This window comes from Nylanderia fulva, unplaced genomic scaffold, assembly GCF_048542155.1.
Source record: "Nylanderia fulva isolate GAGA-0341 unplaced genomic scaffold, ASM4854215v1 Scaffold22, whole genome shotgun sequence".
Lineage (NCBI taxonomy): Eukaryota > Metazoa > Arthropoda > Insecta > Hymenoptera > Formicidae > Nylanderia > Nylanderia fulva.
The window spans coordinates 3,252,458-3,279,801 of record NW_028190285.1 but is presented as its reverse complement, the minus strand read 5'-3'; the positions used below and the strand labels follow the sequence as shown (position 1 = coordinate 3,279,801).

The window sequence follows — 27,344 nt, the reverse complement described above, 5'->3', positions numbered from 1 at the left end:
AATTAGATTACTGGAATAAAGAAATTTCAGTCGTGAACTTTTTTTCAAATTGCTCATAGAGAGATACGCACCATAAATCAGTATATAAAGAGTGTCATTCATAACGATGATAAGTGATGGCCTTCTATGTTAGTACCAATCCAATTTCTGCATTATCATGATAATTATCATTATTTTTAATGTTTTTAGTGTGATGATATTTACTTATTTATTAAAAAAAAAAAAAACTAACTTCAATTTCAGTTCAGAATCAATTTCATATTGCCAGATCGATCAAGAGTTATACAGAAAATTCGTGAAGACGTCAAAAAGTTTTTTAACTTCAATGCATAATACATCATTTATTATAAATACAAGCTGCATTTATATACAAAACTATTTTGTGTAATACATAAGTCGAACAAATTCTGTATTGGATGAAAATATTCATAATAAATCGCTCATCTTATTCACGTTCGACAATGTATTTACAGTAGTATGCATTTGTAGCATATAGAAGTGGAGAGAAGGGAAGATATATACGATATAACGATGATTTGACATTTGTGCGTGTGATCACTAATCGGGCGATAAGGGGATCAAGGGTGAATTATCTTCGACTTTATAAGTCAGCTGTACGAAGGAAAGAAGGCGGCAGTTGTATTTTCATTAACAATCGATCAACAGCTACAGGATGACTGCTACGACAGCTGTAAGTATCCTGGTACTTTTGACAGAATTTCGCGGCAAAAATTCAAGCTTGCAATAAAAAAGAAATGTAATATCGCGATAGTAATAAACTTTTCTTTTAAATACATATATTAATTATTTTTTATAAATTAATTTTTTAGACTTTTTAAAATAATTTTAATGCATAACTTAATATTTGTAATATATAATATTTAATAACACAATTAATATTTTTAATAAACTACATTGTACTTGGTCTCTTAAAATTTTTCATACAATTTCTTCTCTTTTGGCTGTAATTTGTTTTTGCAAACATCACATGAAATTTATACACTGAAAAAAATGACTAAATTAATATACATGTATATATATATATACTAAGACTATTTCAAGGTTCTTTAATATTAAATATATAAATACAATTAAGAAAGACCTTTCTTAAAAAATTAATAAATATTTATTTGAATACTACCAAATAAATCATTTATTTGAAATAAATAAATATTTATTTGTTTTAAAAAGGATTTCCTTATATCAAATAAATATTTTTCATATCAAATTAATATTATTAGTTTCAAATAAATGATTTATTTGGCAGTTGAAATAAATGCTTATTCAAATTCAATAACATTTTTTTTCAGTGTACAACACGTGTTTTATATGTCACATTTCGAAATTCTAGCTCTAACAATAAGAAAAAAAACTAAATAAAATTACTGCAATACTTAACATAATATCAACATTTATTCGATATCGTGATTCGTTTGCGTCACTAAATTATTATTACATTCGATTATGTTAACATTATTCGTATATGTAAAATTTTCATAAACACATGTAGTAATAAATAGTTAAGTACTGCAGCATAATCGAAGCAAATTTCTTTTTCTTCGATCTTTCCATTCTATATTAATCGCTAAAAGAGATTAAAATCATAAAAATACATATATAAAGTGCCTTTGAACAAGTTGGATTTTAGAAGCGTATAAGTGTGTGAAATACTATTTCACACATTTTGAGATTTAAAAAAAATGAAAAAGGGAACCTTTTTTGAATTATCTATAATATATTTTATAGGATAAAATACATGTAATTTGTAATATAAATAAAAAAATGTCTGCGCTCTAATCTGCGTATATAAAGATTTATATACTTAGATTAAAAACTTCTGACTTTTTGCAACATAATTATTGTTGTAATTCTTGTTACAAACGGAAATTATTACTTGATTATCATTAGGCTTAGAGAAAGATACAGATACATTAAGAATCTCTGATAAAAAAATCAATACAATACATTAGGAACCGATAGGGTTGGTATATAAACAATTTTATCTTTTTCTATCGTTAACCTATATATATTGTTTCACTTTTTACATTTCGAAAGATATATTATCGTTTTTTATTGTTTTCTTTCATTTTCTGTTAAAATTATCGAATTCAGTTGTTAGAAAATGATAAAATTCTTATAATAATATATTGTTTTTTATCGATTTTTTTATCAGGATTGTTTTATACGTCATTTAAAAATTACAATGAATATTCCATAAGCTATCACTTATGAACTTATAAAATCATTAATTTAATCAATGCTGATTTTAACTCGTTTTTTTTTTTTTTGAAAACAGGAAAAATATTTTCAATGTAAATAAGTTTTCGTTTATAATAGATATGGTAAATCATAATTTCCATATTTATATCATATGATATATTACTATGTATTGTGATTGCACAATGCTAGCAAAGAATAAAATTGCAAATTTATTTTTTACATATGTAAAAGGCAAACATAAATGGATATAAAAAATTAATTTCCAAATTGAATTATAAAACAAAGTATGGTTACATAATAAAAAAATTTTAATATTTTTGTAAAATAACTAAACTATAATTATTTTTTACAATATGTATATATCGTAAAATATAATTAAAAATTAATTTATAAAATAAATGTCGTGACTGTATACATATTTCGAGGATTTTTTCGTATATTACGAGTTTAATAAATAGTGTATATAGACTCTGTGATAATAAGAATAATTTTTTAACAGGCAAGGGTATATAAAAAAAATAATTATAGAAATTGTGGAAATTGTTTGATGGATTTATTAAGAGTGATTGATTTGCTGCAGCAACAAAACCATGTTAAATTGCTGGATCCATCGGAACAGTTTCGGCCCGAGCCGATACATGCTGGAAAATTGCAGAGTGAATTCCGCAATTTCGAGGAAGATTTCGAAGATCCTATCAAAGAACGTGTTCGCAAAACTTACGAGGCGATGCATACCAATCAAACCGTCGAATTCGTGAAATGTTAGTAAAAAGGATATATCATCTTTATACCTATTGGATTATAAATTGCATACTTTATTTGCCTTGAATGTTGATTACTGAATGTTCACCTCTAATTAATTTGAACGATTGATTAATGTCTCGTAATTATTTACCGCTTCGAATATAATCAAAAAGACGAAAACCAGATAAAAGAATGATAAAATCATTACTTTTCTTATAGCTCGCATGAAAGATTGGCTGCAGTTTAATAAATTCAAGATGACGATAAAGGATGCCCTGCTGAAACTAAACGATCTCATAGACGAAAGCGATCCGGACACTGATCTGCCTAATATCGTTCATGCATTTCAAACTGCAGAGTCTATCAGGAAGGAACATCCAGATCTGGATTGGTTTCATCTCACCGGCTTAATTCACGATCTTGGAAAGGTAATGTAAAATACATTGAAAAGAAATGTATTAACTTGACTAAATATTTTGTTAATTGAGCCATATAAGAATATTTAAATTAAATATAACATATTATAAATCTAACAAAACGTATGTTTGACTAATAATTCGAAATAATTTACACGTGTGTCAGATTATCATTCGCTCAACATGCAATCGGATAACAAGGTTGATCGTTCGTTGCAGGTGATGGCGTTTTATGGAGAACCTCAATGGGCAGTAGTGGGTGACACATTCCCTGTTGGTTGTGCTTGGGGTGATTCTATCGCGTACAGAGCAACGAGTTTCGACAATAATCCCGATGGCAAAGACTCTCGCTACAAGTATGTCTCAATGTTATGTGTATATATTATGTTACTTTTCATTTTGTCTTCGAAATTCACTGTCAATACTGGAAATCTATATACTGAAAAAAATATTTATGTAAAATTACATAATTATGCTAGGTTTTTTTCCGACCTAGCATAATCATCCAATTTTTGCATATTTAATATAATGTATTTTCACTTTAAAAAAAATGGAAAAATAAATTACAGTGTTAGGCAAGTAATTTTTCAATTCTAAACAAGTAATTTCCATGTAAAAATACATGGACCTTTTTCAGTGTAGAAAACTTTAGGAACCGATAAGATTTGTAAACAATTTTATCTCTTCCTATCATAATCTATTTGTTTCACTTTTTATATTTTGAAAAAAATGTTATCGTTTTTTATCGTTTTTTTTTTTCATTTTCTGTTAAAATTGGATTCAGTCGTTAGAATATGATAAAATTTTTATAATAATATATTGCTTTTTATATTATCATATTTTTAATCAGAAATGTTTCCGTCACAGATATTATATATATATTTTCAGTGTATTGGGCAGTGAACTTCAAAACACAGCTCTTATTAAATTTAAATTAAAACTCCAAAGTCGCAAAATTTTAAATATTGAAAGAAAAGGCAGGAAATATATAGGATAATTTAAATATATGAAAACTAAATATATATAATTGCAAATATGTCATACACTACTGCATTATTTTTTGTTGTAGTACAAAATATGGTATGTACAAAGCCAAGTGCGGAATAAGTAATTTAATGATGTCGTGGGGCCACGACGAGTACTTGTATCGTTTACTCGTACACAACAAGAGTAAATTACCGGATAAGGCTTTAGCTATGATCCGTTTTCACTCCTTTTATCCTTGGCATGCTGGCGGCGATTACATGTACTTCTGTACTCCGGAAGACATCGAGATGTTAAAATGGGTCTTGGAATTCAAGTAAGTATAGAAAATATCATTACAATTTGTAATAAAATATATAAAAAATTATAAAATGTTATTAATTAAAAAATAATCCATGATCATGAATTACTATCTATTTAATTTAAAATAAGTATCAAAAAATTAAGGAGATATGTGATTAAATTAATTTAACATAATGAACAATTTTGCAGTAAATTCGATCTTTATACTAAGAGTGACGGCGTACCTGATATTGAGAAATTGTGGCCTTACTATGAAAAATTGATCGATAAATATATTCCCGGGGTGATCGAGTGGTAAAGAGTTAATATCTATACCTTCTTGTTTCTGATATATATATATATATATATATATTAACAATTACTTTGATATTTTATAAATAATAACATTATATAAATAATATGCAATTATTTTATCGTTAAATTTATATGTGTATGTGTGTGTATTTATGTATATATATACATACACGCACACACACACACACACACACACATGTATGAATACATGTACACATGATAGAAATAATTTTATTTAACTTTTATATATATTATTTTTTAATGAATTTATTTTTTATAATTTTATAATAAAATCAATATGTAATTTGTTTATAATAAAATCAATATCCACCAGCGTTATATCGCGCGATGATCTTATATATGTAACACACACAATTATATATATTATATATATTATAAATTATAATATACATATATTGTGTATAATACGCATATATTATATATATTTCTTAATGTGAAATTTAGTGAAAGTTCTGATAAAATATAATATATAAATGTCTATAAACAAATCTAGATTATATTTAAAAATTTGAACTAATTAAGCCTATATAAACAAATCTAAACTATATTCGAAATAAATGAATATCCAAACATAAAATCGAATCGTATATTTAATTCAAGAGCTTGTTGAATCTCTCGATATATTTAAAATTTAAATAACGAGACTACGAAGAAATGATGTATAAACATTGCGAATTCATGAATTATACCTCATTACTTCATTCTTTCTGCGGAAGAAATTCTTCTCCATGCATAATCTGAGTTCCAAGATTCTGGTACATAGTTCGCGGAGCGTTTAAATTAACTCACGCGTAATTCACTTCCGAAAATTCGCGTTCGAGTTTTTAGTTTCATAAAATTGATTAGGCCTCCGCGCTGGCTGGGCGCGATGATGAAGTTCGCGGTTATCTCGATTAGGTGAGTAATCCGTTAGTTAAATGATAGGGGAGCTTGATTCACCCGGGCCAGGCAATACTTCGAACAAAGGATTTGTTCTCTCCAGGAACTGGTTTGTTCATTTTTTTTTATCAGTGTATTTGCAAAAGATAAATTGTAAGGTCACGCGTTTGTGGGATATAATTCATTAATTATTCTATAATTAAATGATAATGATATAAAATTCATTTATATGATATGAATAAATTGTTTTCTTGTATACGAACATCAGTCATATCGTATAATGATTATACGTAGATCGTTTGTAATAATCAATTAAAGTTGAAATAATATTTTTCAATCAGATCCCTCGAAGGGGAATTTTAATTTTACTTTGTGTTCCGCGTATAAATAAACAAACTGTATTACTTTCGATAAATTGTTATAATGTATTTTGTAATGTCTGTTGTTTTTTGCGCCACATACATGACTTTTTAGTTTGTTCTTATAATTACAATTACGAGAGTGTAATCTAGGACGTTATAGTTAGCAAAGTCCTGGTGGTACAGTTAGTTAACGACACAAGCTTTCCCGCTCGTTGTCACACTTATCACATAATATGAATGCGATAAAAGCTAAAGTTTTGGCATTCGCAGTTGTTCATCGATGTGTAAAGATGCCTAGGAAGTTTTCAATAAACCGGAACAATCTACTATGCTAAACGACACGCCGATATACTGACAGTGTCAAATGCTACTATAATAGGGCGCAGCCTCTTTATCATATATTGGTTTCACCTCGTATATATATATATATATATATATATATATATATATATATTATGTGAGACTATATATATATATATATATATATATATATATATATATATATATATTATGTGAGACTATATATATATATATATATATATATATATAGTCTACATAATATAATAACTCCTCTTGCATTTATATTTTCGCGGTATTTGCTTTCGCATGTTGAGAATTTAATCAAGAAATTTTTAAATTGCGCGATATTGTATGTAATTAATAAAACACATGAAGGCAACATGGAGAAAAAACAATATAGAAATAAAAGTTTGTTTAGGTAATGGTTTAGAAATTGCAGATAATTATACACAAAACTACAGTTAACGTGGTAAAAAATTATAGCTTACAAGACCTTATATCATGAAGTCTTTTGCATTACGAAAAGTCTTATATTCTCGATACATTTTAAAAAAGGTATACGTATATATAATTATTTATTTTTAGTTAAATTATCCAGTTTATTAATCTATTTTTCTAATTCTATAATTTATTTTTAATTTTATATTTTATACTGTTTTTTTTTTGTTTATTTTATTTATTAACTTTTTCAATTATTTATTATTTTTATTATTAATTTAATTTATTTTTAAAAAGTTTGTTTAGGATTAATTAATTATTCGATGAGAGAGAAGAGAGAAGTCTTTTATTAAAAGCGCTACTATAATTTCAAGACGCAATTCTTGTAAATGTCTAAATCATTTACATAAGCATTATATTCATTTAAATCTATATGAGGTAACCTTTATGGACGAATGTCTATATACAAAAATGTGTTTAATGCACGATAACCTTTCGATAAAAGTTATAAAAGAAATTAATCCTGGGGTAGAGTACCTCTGTGCGAATCTTGTTAGCGAGTTGATCGATCGTAAACCGTTGTTTTGTATGGGATAATTGTCGGTTATGTTTAACAAGCGAGTGCGCACACATAAAATATATGCGAAACGTGCATTCTAATTTGATTGTTTTGCAATTAAGTATACCGTCGTCGATCTTTCGCAAGACGTTTAAAAAACACACGTGCACAATTTTTATCTATCTTAATGTCATATCTTTTTTATTTAGATCTCGAATTAATTTACAGTTAATACGTGTCAGAAATTAATTGTGAGAAATCTATATCTGTGTATGTAAAAGAAGGGGATGTGATAAATATTTATTAACTATGATTTATGATTCTGCTTGAAAACTTCACCTTAAATGAAAAAGTTTATCTTTCCTAATAATAGGAATCAAAAATTATTTCGCTAAAGGAATTTTTCATATTTATTGCGAAAGAATTATGAACCTTGATGCTATATGGATGTTCTCAGTTTTATTGATCTTTGATCGCCGTGGAAAAAGAGGTCCAAATAGCTATATTATCTAATTAATGATTGCGCGTCTCGTTAACGAGGTGGAATTATTCCAGTATAAAGCTGCTGTGCGCGGCATTTATTAAAGAATCGACCCACCTCGAGAGTAATTGTTGGTTTTTTATTCTGCATTCACGATGTACATGTACATACTTTTTTAGAGATCGCGAAGGGAGAAGGGATTGGATCCCTTCACCAACCTCTGGAATATGTGCAATGTAATAAAAGACTAACAGGTCGCGTGTAGCCATGTAGTTACTCAATCTGAAATGAGGTTGCATCGATCTTTCAATGCGTAAAGGTATCCTGGAGTCGCACACATTTGATCATAATATATAGTATATAATACATAATATTAAAATAGAAAAAAATAATTTATATTTGAAAGAAATATATCATTTTTCGTAATTTTATTATAAAGTATCTGTTTTTTAAGAACAAATAAAAAATGTAATTATATAAAGTAATTAATACTATAAAAAATAATTTTTATATTCAACTACATTTTTTATTTGTTCCTAAAAAAACAGATATTTATAACAAAAATTACGAAAAAAGATATATTTCTATCCAATAAGACCTTCCTATCATTTCAAATATAAATTACTTTTTTTCATTTTAATATATACATATATATTCACTATAACGGATCCTGACATCGATAACAGGGGATTTTCTGCAAATTATTTAATTGGTATTTTTTTATTTCATACTACTTAGCTTTTACTCCAGAATCAATGACAAATTTTTTTAAATTTATATAATAATTTAATTTAATTTATATAATAATTATAAAATAAAATAATTTCAATTATAACATTAACATTACAGTAATATATATAATTTTATTTTATTTTTAATATGTCAAAAATTTTTTTTATATTTCTGAATTATAAATATGTAATTCAGTATAATTTTTTATTATTTTCCTAAAAATAACTAAAAATAACATTTACATATTTGTAATTTAGAAATATAAAAAAAATGTTTGACATTAAAAACTAAAATATTATATATATTATTGTAATGTTAATGTTAGAATTGAAATTATTTAACGTTTATCTTATGATAAATGATAAAAACATAGATTAAATTTAGCAACTGACAAGAAATTAATTTGATCATTATTTTCCGAACAATCAAGTTCACGTAGGTATCACTTTTAATTAAGTTTTGCCTACGTCTAAAATTTGATTAATTTGTCTCTTTTCACGTCTCTGTCGAATTTAGATGATACATTTATATACAGCTATTTATTTAAAGAGCTAATGAAAAATAAGTGTTTTAAAGGCTCATATAGGTACTTAGTAGACGTATAATATTCCATATTTTAAAATATTTTAATAATGTTCGCGTCAGGATAGTTTTTTCGATTATAATATGAAATGTAAAATTCGTTGCAACAAAATGTACTCTTGCGTTTTCTCACGGCGGTCCCTTACTTCGAAGATGCGATCGGTCGAGTTCGTTACCATTCTCCGGCGAGAAGGGGCTTCTTTATTTTTAGTGATTCATCGAGGCATTCGCTGCCGGCGCTTCTTCATCTCTACCTTACAGGATTCCGATATTCGCAACTTCACATGATTTCCGCCTCGTGGGTTTGCCACGGCATTACTTCCTTTCACCAGGACCGCCGCGCAATTCATCCTCTTCGAGATCTCCCTGTCCTGGTTAAGTTTGAACAACTTCCATCATTTCGTTTCAGAATATTTGCAATTTTTTTTCAATATAAAATTATTCCATTTTCACAATTACGTTGACTTATAATTTTCATTGCATAATTATAATACTTATAATGTACTTATAATAATTATATTATGTATGTTTAAATAAGGGTTTTACAATAGAAACTCTCTTCTAAATCATCTTTCGGCAGAATTTATCTTTCCATCATTTCGTTTCAGAATAGTTTTAATTTTTTTAATATAAAATTATTCCATGTTCACAATTACGTTGACTTGTAATTCTAATTCAGGGTGTTTAGCGGTCTGGAAGATCTGGAAAACCGGACATTGTCAAGGAATTTTTTAATCTGGAATTGTCAATGAAAAATCAAGAAATTTTACTATTTATTTGGATTTTTTCACATTAATTTACATTTATCTCAATAATTTGAAATTTTTTATTAAATAAATATAAACTCTTCCTTGACTCCCAGCACGCTAATTTTTTGTGTTGAAAATCGATTCATCTACAGCGTGTTCGTTAATTTATATTTTCATCGTCGCGTTATTTTATTTCAATGTGTTTGATAGAGACAAAACTAAAAAAATTTGATACAATATAAATAAAAAAGGTGATTATTTAAATAGTTTATAGTGACACGTTTGTTTCGATTATCGCACATAATGCAGATTGTATAATTGATTTAAATTTTTGTTTCAACTTCCGTACTTTTTCAATGTTGACAAAAATATCTCAAGGTTTTTATGATTTAACATTTAATTGATTTATAATATAGATATATACAAATTATATATTTGGAAAAAATAATACTAAAAAGTCAGGGAAAAAATGAATATCTAATCTTGAAAAATCTGAAAAAGTCAGGGAATTTTTGTCAGTAAATCTGCTGGACACCCTGTGATTGCACGTCATAGACATAATTTATACGATACATGTTCTATTATTATAACACAATAAAAATATTTTTAATAATTTAAATTTATTGTTAGCGTATTTCGCCTTTTAATTTTGACATAATTATTTAATTTATTTCGACATTGTATTGCGACTTTTTATTAGAATTTTTATTTATATTTATTTATTTATTATAATATTTATTGCGCACTGAAGAAGACTGAGTACAGTTCGAAACGTTTGTAATTGGTTTTTTTAAATTAAAGTTTTTCCAATAAGATTTATAATAATTTTTTATTTGCTCGTTACACATGGCCTCGTAATATTTAATAAGTTATCATTGTGTCTATTATTATAATTTGTATGTTGAAAGGGTTTGAAAATAAAATCTCTCTAAACTGTCTCGACAGAATTAATCTTCGCGTTCGGGGTTGATATCAGGCGAGCAGGGAGATGGGAATCGTGACGAAGCGATAAATCGTTCCCGAGGCGTTCTTCTATGGAGAACAGGTGACTTACCGAGAAGTCCAATTAGCGGCGATTCCGCGACCGAGGAGCGAGCGAGGCGCGCATATAAACGCGAGCTCGCGGCACGGCGCGTTGATTAAAATCGCGAAAGAAACCTCCCGCTAAGCGAGCGGCGGAGCTGCGTGTCGACGAAATTGGCTTAGTCAGCGGTCGTATTACAGGGCATTACGGAACATTAACGGGACATTATTGTGCCAGCATCAGCTCGCATCATCGTCGCGGCTATATATCCCTGTATGTGTGCGCGCGTTTCTATGACAGAGAAAGAAGGAACGCTATAGGTCACGTAGCTCGTGAATCATGCAACCTTACCTTTTACCTGGTAAGCGATCGCGACTTCTCGGAAATATTGACTCTGCATACGCAAACGTAAACGCCCACGCGGCCTCACGTAACCGAGACCCACACACGGGACATTCAGTTCTTCTTTCTCTCTCTCTCTTTCTCCTTCTCGTATATAATATCCAAATAGTCAACGCAATCTCCAGATAGTCAACTCACGTCGAAGGTCGCGAAGGTCTTCGGTATAATGAGGTGCAGCGTAACTGATGCTGGGGCGCTTGCTGCGATAGGGAATTAAAGTTCGTGGAAATGGCACAAGGTTCCTGAAACGGAGATTCGTAAGATCTTAATTCGTTATGCGAAGACATTTTAGAGTTTGTAGGAGAAAATTTGTACATTATTCAGATTCGCAGGATTCACATCCAAGTTCCAGTTCGAGTTAAGTAATGAGAGATCAAATCGAGCATTATGAGCAATGTTGGTCGATCATTTTTGCAATATGAAATCAATTTTCAAATTTTTAAATAATCATAGGAGGGAGAATAAAAGAATCGTCAATTATATCGTTTGAGTGAAAACGTTTATTAAAAAGGGAAAGGAATTCGAAAAATCATTTTGCACCATGACATAACAGCTGGCCACACATTGCTTCCGCGACTAAGAACTAAGAATACCTTACTGGAGCTTGAATGAGAAGTCCGATCACACTCGGCATATATCCCTTCCGGTTTTCATCTATTTCAGTCAATGCAGAATTAACTCTCTGCTGTACGATTTAGAAACGAGGTCGAGGTACGAAAATGCTTTGACGAATTTACATATCGCATCGAAAGATGTAACTACAGATAATTTATACAGCAATTTGCTCCATTGTATTTTTTGATTGAGGAATCGATTTGTTGCTTAAAGATAAAGTGTAAAAATATAATAGAACAAGCAAGAGAAAATATATTTTGATTAAAAAGGAATTCAAAAAACTAAACTCATGCACATACACAGACCTAATACACATATAATATTTATATATATTTTAATAAATATATTATGTAGTTACAAAATTTTGGCGAATGCAAATTTTTGCACAGGTGTCGCAAATTCATATACATAAAATTTTGCAATGATCTTAATCTACAGATAATTTACAGCAATTTGCCATTTGTCGTCCACTTTCTACTTAACGGTACCTTAATAATTTGAAAATGTAACGCAAATAAGTCTCTTTTTGACTCGTCCTTGTTTGAAGAAATTCGAGATAATCGTCCCTGCTTCTTTTTTCGCAGCGCGTAATATGAAATATAATGCGATGATCGGAAGATAATGTGACAGGTGAAATTTGTGTCCCTTAATGTAAAAAAAAAAAAAAAAAAAAAAACGGAGTTCGAAACTGATGTAAAATATTTGAACATTTTGTCCGGAAGCACCGAACAAATTTTAACAATTTTTATTCACAATATATCTATCGTTAATAGTTAATGTATAAATCAATACTTTTTTTTAAAAACCCGATAAAGACATTTTTTAATCTTTCTTTTAAAAAAAATTTACAAATATAATACATTGTGACCTAATGTAATATGTTATTTAGAATAAATTATTTTATGATTATTTTTGCAGAAAGATATTCCATTTTTTCGTGACACTAATTTTTATGGTACTATATATCAAGTTCTCTCGTGTGGGTGATTATTAAGGTGTTTCTCTTGTCAGGGAATAATGTGTTTTAATTTAAGAGAAAGGTGAAAGGATATGCGGAATCAGGATGCGTACATATATGGGGGTGGTGAAATATGACAGTTTCACCTCACATCGGGGTTGTTCTTCTTTGTCTACCTGAGAGCGCGATTACTCTTCACGTTCATTATACGTCCGTTCCAGGAATTCGTAGGTTTCTCCGTAAAATGCGTCATAGGATCAGTGAATTATCGTCGCGGTACAAAATGTAACAACCTACATTTTTTCCTCATTTGCTTTTATTAATTTGACGGTTCCGGTAAACAGCTCTCCAGGATATTTTCCTATGAACTGGTTATATCTTTGTTTCAAATACATGGCGATAAGAGTGTTTCTCGTTAGTTTCAATTAAAAAAACAATGCTAATTATTCTTCTATATAATAATTTGTATCTTTTTAAATGATCTCTCTCTCTCTCTTCACATCACGCCCATTACATTTATTATATATTTACATTATATACCTCTCTGGTAATTTTTCCATTTAGATAATAGTGTATTTGATAAAAACATATATAATTATAAGCATTTTATTTCAGGTTTCATCAACTAATGCTTCCTCGGAAGTGCCTTTTGGATCGCTCTCCGTTTCATTATTTTAACATTCGCGTTACTGCAATTCACGATAACGCGTCACATTGCATATCAATCTTCCGCTACGGCTGCTTCCGAGAAACGCTGTATCCCTGCATACCGGTGCAACGGGTGCGTAAGTACGCCCCAGAGAAAAAGCAGTGAGTTATGACATATTTGTGGTCGAGAGAGAAAGAGAGGAGCCCTCTTTTATCCACCCCGGTGCAGGATGAGGCCTTTCGGCCGAGCTCTTGCAAAGACCCTATCACGCGTTTTATGCGTCCCAGACGCCGCAACGTGTAGTCGTGAGCATGTATTCTTGATGTCTTCCTTACGAGCGGAACACCGACAGCGAAGTCTTGCCTTGTATTAAGACCACTCCCACAATGTTCGGCGCCGTTAACTATAAACGATGGGTATACGAGGTATACGAGGTGTCCAGGTGTTACTCGTCGCCGCAAGTCTTGTCTCGAACATCATTATACTTGCGATGTTATATTCGCGGGTTTTTTTTTGCAAAAAACTGGAGATTCAGAGTCGATTTATTCTACGTGCAATCGCGAGAGAAATGATAGGTATAATAAGAAAATAATAATAGTAAAGTTGTAATAATATTAAACGCGCATCAATTAAACTTTAATGATTTTAATGAGGCGTTTGAAATGACTTCCAAGAAATTTAAAATTTATGCGAATTTAAAATTGATCGACTTCTATTAAATTTAAATTTATTATGTCGCGATAGTTTACGAGTGGCAATTAATTTCTTAACGATACGATTTCTTAACTCGAGAACATCTTGCATTCACTTTTAATTTTTTACAGCATCCCCCGGACAATTCGCTTGCAATCGTCATGAATTATATTTTCGTGACTGCATGCAGTACATAAATAAATTCTGACAATCTGAGAGAAGGAATAAGAGACGCGGCCTAAAAAAGTTGGACGACGAAGGATGAACTTTGAGGTAATTGATTTTTTTATTTGTATATTATTTTTTATTGATCGCGTCTCAACCCTGTATTTATTTGATTCGTTTATTTGGATAATTTCAACAAAAATGAGAGAAAAGGCTTTTATATAATACTAGAGATGTGTCGAATAATAAAATTACTGGATACCGGATACCGGATTATTCGGTATCTTAATTTTCCGGCCGGATACCGGATATTTCCCGAATATCCGGGCACATCCCTATATATAATACTATTCTATTCAAAGCTTGTATTTAAAAAAAAGGTCTTTTGAAAATTATTATATAATTATATACTAATAAGTATTTGTTTATTTGATTACGCATATATAAAATCAAATATAAATTTCAATGCAATTATATACAATTTTTTGAAATATTCATCGATCATGGTTTTTTTATTTCATACATAAATTACAAATTTTTAGCCTTATACTATTTCCTGATATTCTTACTTTTTGTATGCATCCCTCAGTCTCTTATGCAACCCGATATGTGTCCGATAATATACAGAGATTCTCTGTTTCTCGGAAAAGTATTATCAATTTTATATCTCCTCCCTTTTCTCTCTGCAAATGCGAAATCAATGTATGTAAAATGAATAAATTCGGCGAAAGTATTAGTCGCGATGGTTAAATTTTCAAGTTTTATTGTCAATTCTCATCTGGGGATTTCCGGGAGATAGCGATTGTCTTTCTCGCTTTTCGCGACATATTATATATTATCGGGAATCTCACTAATGCATTTTCGAGATTAACGGATTATCACGCGAAAACAATCCTTCCGCGAAAAAAGGCGAGGGATTCACACGTGTCGCATTCGCGCGACCGTAGTTTCCCCGAAATCGATCGGCTTCCGGGAGGTGACTTCATTCGGGGATTCCGTCGCGGTCACGCTTTTATTTACGAGAGAAAGGAAGACGGAGAGAGGTTAAAAACATTACCTCACCCAGGTAACCAGCACCCTACTCTATTCGTTCGTCACGTGCACACGTAAGAACTTCGATCCTTGTTATACGAGGACGCGCGTAAAGCCCGAATCGTCATCTATTCAAGCCGATCGATAGACCAGTCTCGCTTTTGTTCACATTTTTTATGATTGATTTTCCCGCTGACTTTCTCGATGATTAACAACTGGAATTGTACGGTGTACGATATCTATCTTATACAGGCCAAAAATTCGCGAGAATTAATTAAAAAATTAATCGTTTAAAATAAAATTCGTAAAAAATATGAAAATTAAAATAAGATTGATAAAAGTCTTCTATTTATTTTTTTGTTTGTTGTAGAAATAAAAATGCAGCTGTTTTAGAATCTGAGATGTTAATATATCAATCGTTTTAGGAGCGAAAGTTCACATTTACTATTTTCAACGTGTATTTCATTCTGAATTACATAATTTCCTGCATCTCACTGCAGAGAAATCGTTATTATTCTAAGAAATTTCTTATCTTATTATATAATAATTGTAAATTCACATTTCAAACTTTTGAATTAGTTTCTTAATGCTACTCTAATAAAATAAAATTAAAATAGAATTATATATATATGGTATATATATATATAAATATATATATATATATATATATATATATATATATAAATTTGTTATGCAAGTATAAATTATTACTTTTTTACTTTAAAGGTTATTACTATTTTTTAATTTCTAAAATAGCTCTTCGGAATAATATTTTGTATATATTCGATATAAAGCTCATATACGAGAGAATCTAGACATTGTAAGACGTCAACGATTATTCTCTTCTTGACGGAATATATTTTTCATAATTGATAGAAAAACAGTTGTCAGAGCGCGCAGATAAAGTGATGGAATTTGACGAAAGCCGAGAATGTGACATGCTTGTTATCACCGGAAGAAAAGCTAAGTGGGACGCTAACGAGAAAATCGAAGGCGCGGGGTTACGCGATTGGAATAATCGCGGGTCAAAAGTCACAATGCGGATGTATCATTTTTATTCCGTACCTCCGTGAACACGCGAACGAAGATTATACATATATAAATACGAGGACGCATTACCCTGTTAATTTTATTCTTCAATTATCACGATTCTATAATTGTAAGGCTCCTCATCTTTTTTTCCCCAATATATGCTGAACAAGATGAAAAACTTAAATTACATATGTATTTATCAACTAGATTTTTAACTCTTTCGTTCATATATTTTTTACTGTGTTTTACCTTCCTAGAGTATTGCTAGAATTCTAACAGAAATGAATTTAAAGAGTAACAAGAAATAGGCGCGCGTTAGAAAAATAAAAGATGGAAATTATAATATCGATTGCCAGCTGATCCTTTTTGATCGGTGCTTTAAAAAAACTCGTTTACGAATAAATACGATGTCGCGTTCTTGAGAAACTTAATACACGAAGCCTCGTCCCGCCGTCGAAGAATAAATCAACAGAAGGTCGCCGTCGAGACTCGATTACACCTCGCAATTAAACTTCAAACGGCAAAGATGAATTTAACGATTACAGGACGACAAGGGGGAATGAAGAGGGAGTGGGCGACGAGTATTCGATCACTTTATACTTCATCTCGTGCGTAATTGAACTTCAGCCGCGTTGCACTTAAGGCACCGCGAGAAAGTCGTTCGCGCTCTCGGAGAAATCGAGACTCGATGAGAATCGAAATTTGACGGTGATCGACTCGATGGGAATCATGGAGATGATCGTCGGTTACGAGAAAGTAGCGAAACCTTTCGCCTTTTTGTTGCGACAGAATGTAAGTGACCAGGAGTGGAGAAGTTTGAATTATCCCATTAAATTTGCATTTTAAAGATAGATTTATTCTAGGCTTTTTTGTACATAATTATGAAAGCCTAGAGTAAATCTTATTATTTTTTTACGCATTATATATTATATATTTATATATAATTATTAAATATAATTTATATAATATAGCGACATAATTTTGAGCGATAAATTTTTCATAAAGCTTTGTTTATGCGGTGCGTATTTTAGCTTCTAAGAACAAAAGGTACATTCACAGGTCGAGACAAATCACTTGGAATTGTTCTTTATTCGAAACGCCATTCGTCGATTAGGTACTTGGCTTGATACCTGAACAGCTGATTAAAGCGTATGAAATTCTGGGAAATGTCAGCCCTTTATTTAACGCAAAAAGACGAGTTCTGAACTGAGAAAAAAATTGTTAACTTGGTTAAATCGTTCAACTAATTATTATTTTGTTAATTGAGCATATACATATAAGTATTTGAGTTAAAACACGTTATGTTAGATTTAATACGTTGTATTTAATGTAAATATTTCTATATGTCCAATTAACAAAATGGTAATTAATTGAACGATTTAGTCAAGTTAAAATTAATAAATTTTTTCTCAGTGTGCAATTATGTAAAAACGTAAAAATATATTCGATATGTCAAATTTCTCGAGGTTTAAATTTGACAATTGAATTTTGTCGTAATTTTTAACAAATTACACTATATATACAGCAGATGCGTGAAAAATTATGCTTTATTTTAACGAAATTTTATCTCAAATTTTAAACATTATTCTTGTGATACATATATAAGTGCAAATATATTATTGCTATGGAAAATATGTATTTTTTTTTTTTTGAATGACATTTACAAATATTTCTATAATATTTTTCGTATTATTTCATAACGAGAATTAAAGATTGTCAATCTTTTATTTTATAAAATCGAAATTTAACGCGTAAAGATGTTCAATAATTAACCTTTTACATCAAAGAAATTATCTTTTTGCATCGTATATTATTTTTTTTGCACGATATCTATATCTTTGGTCATCTTTGAATGATAAAAAATTGTATGATAATTTTATAACAACAAGGATGATAATTGCTAAATCATTTTCGAAGAAAGTACAAATTTACATATGGTGGATACACAATAAAGCATTCAGGGTTGGGTAAGTTAATGATTTTTTAAAACTAAGTTAAATTAAAGTTAATTGCTTATAAAATTAATTTAGTTAAGTTAAAAGTTTTTTGAACAAAAAATTAACTAAGTTAAAGTTAAGTTAAGATTAAATTAACTGAAGTTAAATCAAAAGTTAATTTTTGAAAATATTTATATTAAATTAGAATTTTGTTTGTTATAATTCTTTTAAAATATATAATAACAAATGACAAAGAAATTGTAATTTTTATATAGAAATATATTTTTTGGTAATTCCAATTGATGACAAGTAAACATAAAATTAATAATACTTTAATTTAAAAATTATACGTTTATAATTTATAAAAAAACAATAGTATTCATAGATAAAAAATTTAACTTACAAAAAAGTTAATAAGCTTAAATTAAGGTCAAAAATAATTAGTTGAAGTTAAAAATTAATACATTTTAAATTAACTAAGCTAAGTTAAAAGTTATGAACTTTTTTAACTTTTTTTTAACTTTAACTAATTAATTAGATATATTATTCAACCCTGAAAACATTTCATCAAATTATATTCTATTCTGTATAAAAACTTATCGATATCGAGTACGGACGTCTTTCGGAATTGAAGATTAGTAGAACTGAAGTACCGTGTTACGCGTATCATGTGTTTTACGTGGAAGAAGAATGCGCTGCTCCTATTTACCCCATTCGGATGACACCTTTGACGTTCGCGCTCCGACTCTGTCTCTCTCTCTGTCTCTCTCACTCGTTCGCTCACTTCTGCGCACTGCGCGACGCGCCGCGGCGGGATATATACACACGCGCTATCGCGGCTGGCTTCAGTCGACACGCGGCGCTCGTACGAGGTGGATCTTCGCGCGCTTTCCTTCCCGCGGCCCGAGAGGGAGAAAGAAGGAAGATAGCGATAAAAGCAAGAGAGAGAAGTGAATCGTGAGAGAAGTGTTTTATCTTTAATCGTCTCCGAGGAATCTCCGCGAATGTTATAACCGAAATTAGATTACCTCGCTATTAATGATCGTGATCGCGATGATTTCGTCGTCGCCGTTGTCGTCAATGGAAATAAGAAGAAGAGGCACGTCGCGACGAGATTTCCCCGTCGAGGATCCGGCTCGCGTACCGATTTTTTCATCGCGAACAGCTCCTAGAATGCCACGTGCCGGCATCTGAAAGAGATAGATCGATCAAAAGTAGTCCGAATTTCTCGAGACACTCGATTTACATAAACCAGCAAAAATCGGAAAGATATTACTTTGATCTTCCTCCGTTATCCGTGAAGTTGCATCCGGGAGTTCGATAGCATCGAACGACTGGAAGATCGAGAAAGGAGAGAGTTCTAACGAGCGACTAACTTCAGAGGAGACGCGTGTGCATTCCTCGCGCTCCTACAAGAAGTAGCCGGCGTGAGACCGGCCGCGGAGACGTTGTCCCTGGCTATGGGCAAGCTCTCGATAATCCCGCGAAGTGATACTGTTCGCGACTACGCAAGGGCGAGGAACGGCGCGGAAGAGGCGAGAACAACGGCGGCGCCTGTCCGAGGGTCCAGCGCGACGAGTGGCGCGATCGCCGATAGCGCTGCCGCCGATCGCGATTATTATCGATTCCTTATCGCGTCGATCGGCCGCAACGATGACGTGCCGTCATCGAGGGAAGGTGAGTTTCTCGACGGTTTTTCGGCGAGCCCGAAAGTCGTCGGCGGTGACGTTTCGACGAGCGATCAGCTGGTGATCGCCGCCCGTCAAAAGCACCGGGTCTCGATTGTCGCGCGATTGCGCGAAAAAGACACCGAAGTCGAACCTAACCTTCTCGCGCGGGATCACGATGATGACGATGTCGTCGAACGGACTTGTTGCGCTACCTTACTCGCGCGGAGACGAGCTCGCGAAGATTTTATTGGATTTCGTCGCTCGAGGAACGACGAACGACGAAATCGTCGGCGAGCTGTCAACGGCGGATCTGTCAGTGCGGAAAGATCAGCTGATGTAGTGGATGATATCGCGATCGGGCGGGAAGACCGAGATCGACTCGCTGGTGTCACGAACCGAGTTTCCAAGTGCGATGTTGGCGTTAATGCGAGAAACGATAATATCTGCAATTTTCCTAGACTGACTGGGTTCGTCAAGCCCTCGTGTATCTTCGCCGAGGAGGTGGCGCGAAGAAATACGTCGTCTTCGTTGCGATTCCCGGCGAGAATCGAGCATCGTGGAGGTCAAGTCTGGCGGATCAAGACGTGTCGAGGATTGCCAAGGATCGGATTTGTTCTGCGAGCTTTTCTATTGGGACTACTCATGATGAGTTTGCTCTGCGACCTAGTGCTGGCCGCGCCGTCGTCGTCGTCTTTGGAGGCGATGGACATCTTTGAAGATGACATCGAAGAGGAGCTGGTGATACCGAGAAACAAACTCGGCGAGGACGAGTTGCAAATTATCAGAAGGAGCATTGTGCAAGGTCTCGGACTTCAGAGAATACCTGATGCTTCGAAGGTGAGTCTTCATAATTGTCTGCAAACATAGAAAGCATTATATAATTGCACTTTTAAAAAAATATAAATTTTTTGTTATATTTAATGTGTACGAGAGCCTTTACTTGATTTTATTATTTTTATAGTCTTTCCAAAAATTGTTTTATCAGTTCAAATAATAAGAATTATAATGATTACAAATAGAATTTTTTAATATACTGTATTATTAATTGAATAGCATTGAAAAACTTGATCAAAACTAACAGTGCAATTATATATATATGTATTGATTACGAGAATATATATCATAGGAATTTTAGATATCATAAATAGGTAGGATGTAACAACTCGTGTGTATAAGGATAAAAACGACTGAATGCACTGTCTTTTTTGTCTGAATCAAATCAAATCGATTGTATAAAAAAACAAGACCTCACTTCATTTATACCGATGATCCCAGACGGTAGGAAAAAAGTCGATAAATTATAAATTATTACAGTGATATGATAAGAGACGGGAATGCGGTGACGAAAAAAACGTCTTATTCGCGCCTTCGAGTTCGTTGGTCGAGATCAACGTTGGTTGTTGAGATAGACACAAGTACAATATAAAAAAGTTAAATCAAATATAATAAATATTTCTCTCTCGTTTCCGGGGGAAAAAATTCACTTTTAACTATTAAATTATACTTCAAAAAAAATAAACAATTATATATCTTTTTACGTCTTGCGTAAATAATATTATTTGTCTAGATTGAATGAGACTAGACTTATTATTGTTAGCGCGATTCGCGCGTGCGCGCTTTATATATATACATATATATCGCCTTTTATAGATTATAATTATATCTCTATGATAAAGATAGAGGAAGAGAGGGTTTTTTCTTGCTCAAAGTCAGCGCAACGATGATCCGAAAATAAATCTTATAAATTATGCTCGTGATATGCACATACAATGTTCTGCTTCGAAATTCTTTAAGGGTAGGTGGTATAAATTCAGATGTCCTTGCACGGGGCGATATTTGCACGTATAAACGCAAGTACTTCATATCGATTATTCGCATTCACATCGGATGTATTCCGGTATATCTAGAGATGAAGACCGTGTATATCATATCATATATATGTATACGGCAAAGTCGCTCTCGACCCGAGATCACGAGAAAATGATCTACGTCCACGAGCGGACTTCAGCGAGGCTCTCGCCGAGCCTCCGAGGTTCGTTGACATCGGTTAGACTGAAAAAGGTTTGCACACGTAACCCATACACACTCGCGTTCTATCCGAGCGATGAAAAAGCACGACAATGCCATTCCAGGGGAACACGTGACACGTCGCGTGGTCGGTCAGATCATTAGTCTCATAAATTCTCGCACGAAATATACCCTCGCGCGCTTGGAAAGCTCAGATTCTTTAATCCCTCGACTGCTTCTCCGACCATACGTTTTTATGACACCCTGAAGACTGCTCGATCTCTCGCGTGTTTCGCTTTCATTTCAGTTTTATTACATTTTATTTCTCATGTACGTGTTACATTATTAATAATATACAAGTGATATACAAGTTTTGGTAAATTCTCATGCATATTTAAGATATTACAATCTTAGAGAGAGAGAAAATATTTTTTAACTTTGCCATGTTTCCGATTATGTCTCAGAAATATGATAACGCTTAATAATTAATTATGTGAAGAGAACATTTCGTTAGAGTGTTTCAGTGATAGATACGATGACCATGCCTCCTTTATTTTACAAGACAATTTTTTATTTCAAATAGTTGTTCTTTAGATTTATTCACTTTTTTCAAAATTCAATTTTGTCCTTTATATTACAATTTTAGCCTTTATTTTTTATTTAGCATTTTAATATCTAATATTGTTGTATATTAATCCGAAATCTATTTAAGAAACTAAGAATTTGTTTGGACATAGTCGAATCAATTTCAAAAATACGTAGACTTCTGATAGTCACAAAATTATTTTTTTTGCTCGTCGATCTTTACTTCGGTTACAAATTAATTTGGAAACAAAGTTCTACAATTTTCCGTAATTTCACCTTCTCTTCGCACAATAAAATATATGTAAAATTACATAAATCATTCAGTGTAAAATTACACGATAATTAATAAAAAATGTATAGGTATACATTTTCATTACTCATATATTTATGGTGTAAATCTATATTTATTATTTATGTATAATTTTACATATTTTTCTATAATATATTACACATTTTTTCGATACACGATGTAAATATTATATAGTATATGTACCGTATATTCGCGGAAACGCGCGATCTGGCACATGTATGCACGCTATTTGCTATGTAGACGCGACTAATAATCGCCGTCCCTTTGTCAAATGCCGACCAAGGTAAATAGTCTTACGACCGAATGCAGTTCCTGTCGTAGATAACGTCGCCGTTGAATTATATGTGCGAGCGATCTTTATCTTCGCACCATGAACGACCTCATCTCGTCTCTATTGCGTACGACAAGAGTCCCTCGATGTTATACGCGGTGTTGTACGCAACGCCGGTCATAACTTCAAGTTGATTTACGTCTCATTAAAAACTAGCTATTGCAGGGCTCATCTGTTTAAAGTCGCGATTCGAAAAAAAAAAACAACTGCGTGTCTCGAGGGAAGGAGTTAATTCATATAATTTCAAACACAGAGTGTCTTATATAAATAGAGTACAAATCTATATATATTTATACTGTTGCATTCCTTGTCAAAAAATATTAAATATTTTTTTCTTTAAAAGATTTCAGGAAAAGCACCGTTTTCGAGATATCTTATTTTTTTAACAAGTCAATATATTTGCTGTTTCTTGATTCTTTGTAAAATTTTGTCAATTCTATACTATAATTAAATTTGATATTTATGTATTATGTATTTATGACATTAACATCTTACTTTATATCAGAGCCGAAAAGCGTATACTTTTTTTTGTCATAAAGGAATTTATTTCACAACTACTTAAATAAGATTTCTTCAAGTGTTTTATTATCAAAATAATTAGATATAATTTTAATACAATTTTTGCACGAACACTCAAGAAACAGAAAATATATTTTAATATATTTGGGATATTAAAAAATGAAAGATTTTGAAAACGATGTATTTTCTTTGTAAATTTTCGATGCAAATTTACCATAAGAAGAAGATGCTTTATGTATTTTGACAAAAAATACAATAGTTTGTACTCTATATCTATATATAAAATATTTTGTGTGCATCGCAAAATTACCAATTGAATGAAAATAAAGATAAGCATAACAATTGAAAGAAAGATATGTCTTCAAAGATATTTTAATGTAGTTTCAATCTTATCATGACTCCCTATTTTTAAAATTGAATGATTTTGAAATTGAAAGCTTTAATGCTATCTAGGAAAAATAGGTCGTTCAGGACATCTTTCGAATATTAATTAAGATGAAATACTTATATAGAAACTATGACATCTTTTCAGAAAGATTTATTTTCGGAACTTTATTCTCATTCTTGCTCTCTCAGAATTAAGTACCTCGAAATGACGATTCGTTGAATGAATTATACAACTTCCAACGTATATATCATTTGTCAGATTTGTTTGAATGCTGATTTTTGAATTGCACAATTCTAGGACATTGTCTCATTCTTTTGATCTCGCGTGTCCGCTAAAAGGAGCCTAATTTGTTGTACAAAAGAGTAAAAGGGAGATCAGAAAAAAGCCAGAGGTGAAATAAAGAAGACAAACGGGAACTCGATCTCTCTCTTTCTCTCTTCTATGTCTTCTCAGACATCGCTTCCACGTCGCGTCGCGTCGTTTCGCTCGAACGCTCGTCTCGAAGGGTTCGCTGCTGTGTGGCTTTTGTCCTGCAAATGCATCCGAACAACGTCAACGGCGGCAAATGCAGCAAAAATGAAAAAAGAAGCCGAAGACGCGAGAAGTGTCATTACCTACTTACTCTCGAGCGTAAGCAGGTAGACAGGCGGTTGGCATCTCTATGTCGCGTATATTATCGTGGATATATATCCCATCGCGTAATTAAGTGTGTCAAGGAATACGCCTAGGCGTCTCCAGAGCTCGGACCGCATTCCAGGGAAGACATTCGCGGAGAGAGAGAGAGAGGGAAATATAATACCGTGGCAGGTACATACCCGAGAGAGAGAGAGAGAGAGAGAGAGAGAGAGAGAGACGCAATTAACTAAGGCCAACTTTTCGTGCGGGACTCGCGCGAATAATCAAGATAACGATAAATCAAGAGTGCTCTCGGAGAATATTTTATTCCGGTTCTGAATCCTCTCGAGAGAACGTTGTCGTGCAATCTCCCCTCCTTGACCGTGTAAATTAAACAATTTGATTAAACATCGAGCAAATAACTCGTGACTTGCACTGTAATCAGTTTCACTTACTTTAATGTCATCTAATTGGTTCTAATGCCGGCTAGGAATTTGTAGACTACGTTCTAATGGTAGAAATGAGTGTAATAATACACGGAAAGAATTTTCTCTTAGAATTTACCCTGAAAATCATAGTAATCTTGGGACAATGACAATATGGTATTAGAAGAATTTTAGAAGAGTTTCTCTGATTAATATTTATTACAAGAAAAAATATGTAGTTTATTTACAACGATAAGATATAAAATGTTTGATTAATTTTACTATGTAGATATTAATATTATTATTGTGATAAATATTAATTAGAGAAACTTTTCAAATTCTTCCAATACCGCATAATTGTCCCACGATTACCATGATTTTCATTGTATACATTATCATAGATAGAGAATAATATATTTGAATTTAAGAAAAAAATTTTTTTATTTGAGAAAAATTTAATTAATACACAGTCAAATGGTTAATTTTTTATGTATATTTTCTGCTACAAATAGGATAAAAACGGAGTTGAATAACATAAAAATCGCAGACTTTATCTCATCTTTGCATTTCATCTTTCAATTAATAATTAATCGAACCGTCATGACTTTATGATTACATCCCCATGAAAAATATGGCTTTCTCACGTGGTGAGATTAAAAAAAAATGTGAATTTTTTTTGTTTGTTAACACTGTTATTATGCGGCGTCGCGGAAAGTCGCGGTGATGACTTCAGTGCATCATTGCGCTTAATGGCGTTCTTCGTGCCAACCACGGCATGCGGTAGCATGTGCTGACAGACTGTAGTATAAGTCCTCGCCTTCTGTGAAATTACCCCGCGAGGCGGCTTGTCATTATCCAATCCTGGGCGTTTTACTCGACCCGACCATTTCGTGCCGATGCTGCCGAACGCGTGCATTGAAAACGAAAGCGGCGCATCCCACCGAGTCTTTCCCTCTCTCACTAATACGTGTCTCCATTTTACATCAGGTGGGTAATGGACCTTCAAAGTATTTTGTAGATAGGCGAATCCTTCCCCGAGAAAATCGATGAGACGCGAACGTGAATATTAATTCATTAACATATATGGGCTTTCCTATAGTTACTTCAAATTACTATTTTTTATAGAAATTGTTTTCAAAATATTTAATTAATATTTAATATTTTAATAAATATTTAATATTTTTTTTCTGAATATTGGAGTTGGCACTATCATCTGAAATATCATTTTTCTAATGAGTAGGAGCAATAAATTCTTAGAATATACTAAATTAGTAAGAAATTAGCATTTAATTATCCAATAAGTATATATCTGATTTTTTGTGAATGTGCAGTGCCAGACGGATAAAATACGAAGCTCTGACGCGACGTCGTTGACGTGCAACAGGTGTCACGCATCCACGTGGTTGCACCGGCTTTAGATAGAATTAACTTGTTACTATCAGTTCTGACGTAAGTGATGTAAGAACGTGCATAAACGAATTTAAATTAATGCCATTAAAAATTACATAGTCGGTCATGTCTATAAATAGATAAATATATAGAAAGTATAAGATCAAAAATATGCAAATATTACAAAACGGTACAAAATTCACACCTATCAGCAAGATTTTGTAACTTTATTAAAACTCTTGAATTTTTTTCAATAATATAGAAGAGAAAAAATTATAAAAATAAATCTAAATATGAGCAGTTTCACAACATTTATTATTTATTGATTATTAATCGTATATATAGTATATATATATATATATATATATATATATATTATATATAGAAGCTTGTTTTACTTGTAAGAGAGAGAGAGTGATTATATATAACCATTCAATTTCGGATCGTAAAATTATTAAGATCTCGTAAAAATTATGCATACATTCGCATTGTTTTATTTTATTGAAAAATTTTTTCGCTGACGAATCAGCATGA

General features: G+C 31.7%; 2 protein-coding genes across 3 annotated transcripts in view; both read left to right on the top strand.

Moving 5' to 3' along the window:
• Positions 1-520: 520 nt before the first annotated feature.
• On the top strand, positions 521-14,678 carry Miox (Myo-inositol oxygenase). Of its 2 annotated transcripts, none has more exons than XM_029299914.2 (6): positions 521-691; positions 2,801-2,981; positions 3,184-3,392; positions 3,600-3,736; positions 4,450-4,680; positions 14,537-14,678. In XM_029299914.2, the coding sequence occupies exons 1-6, from the start codon at positions 674-676 to the stop codon at positions 14,568-14,570; spliced, it is 810 nt and encodes a 269-aa protein (XP_029155747.1). In that variant the 5' UTR covers positions 521-673; the 3' UTR covers positions 14,571-14,678. The 2 variants fall into 2 exon arrangements, with proteins under 2 accessions (XP_029155747.1, XP_029155746.1); XM_029299913.2 differs by lacking the exon at positions 14,537-14,678 and adding an exon at positions 4,857-5,300.
• A 4,230-nt stretch (positions 14,679-18,908) lies between these two features.
• The window catches only part of mav (TGF-beta domain-containing family member maverick), a 30,945-nt gene continuing 22,509 nt past the window's right edge, over positions 18,909-27,344 (top strand). Inside the window, exon 1 of the mRNA XM_029299911.2 lies at positions 18,909-21,078. Within this exon, the coding sequence (XP_029155744.2) occupies positions 20,032-21,078 (1,047 nt within the window). The 5' untranslated portion in view covers positions 18,909-20,031. The remainder of the gene's footprint in view (positions 21,079-27,344) is intronic.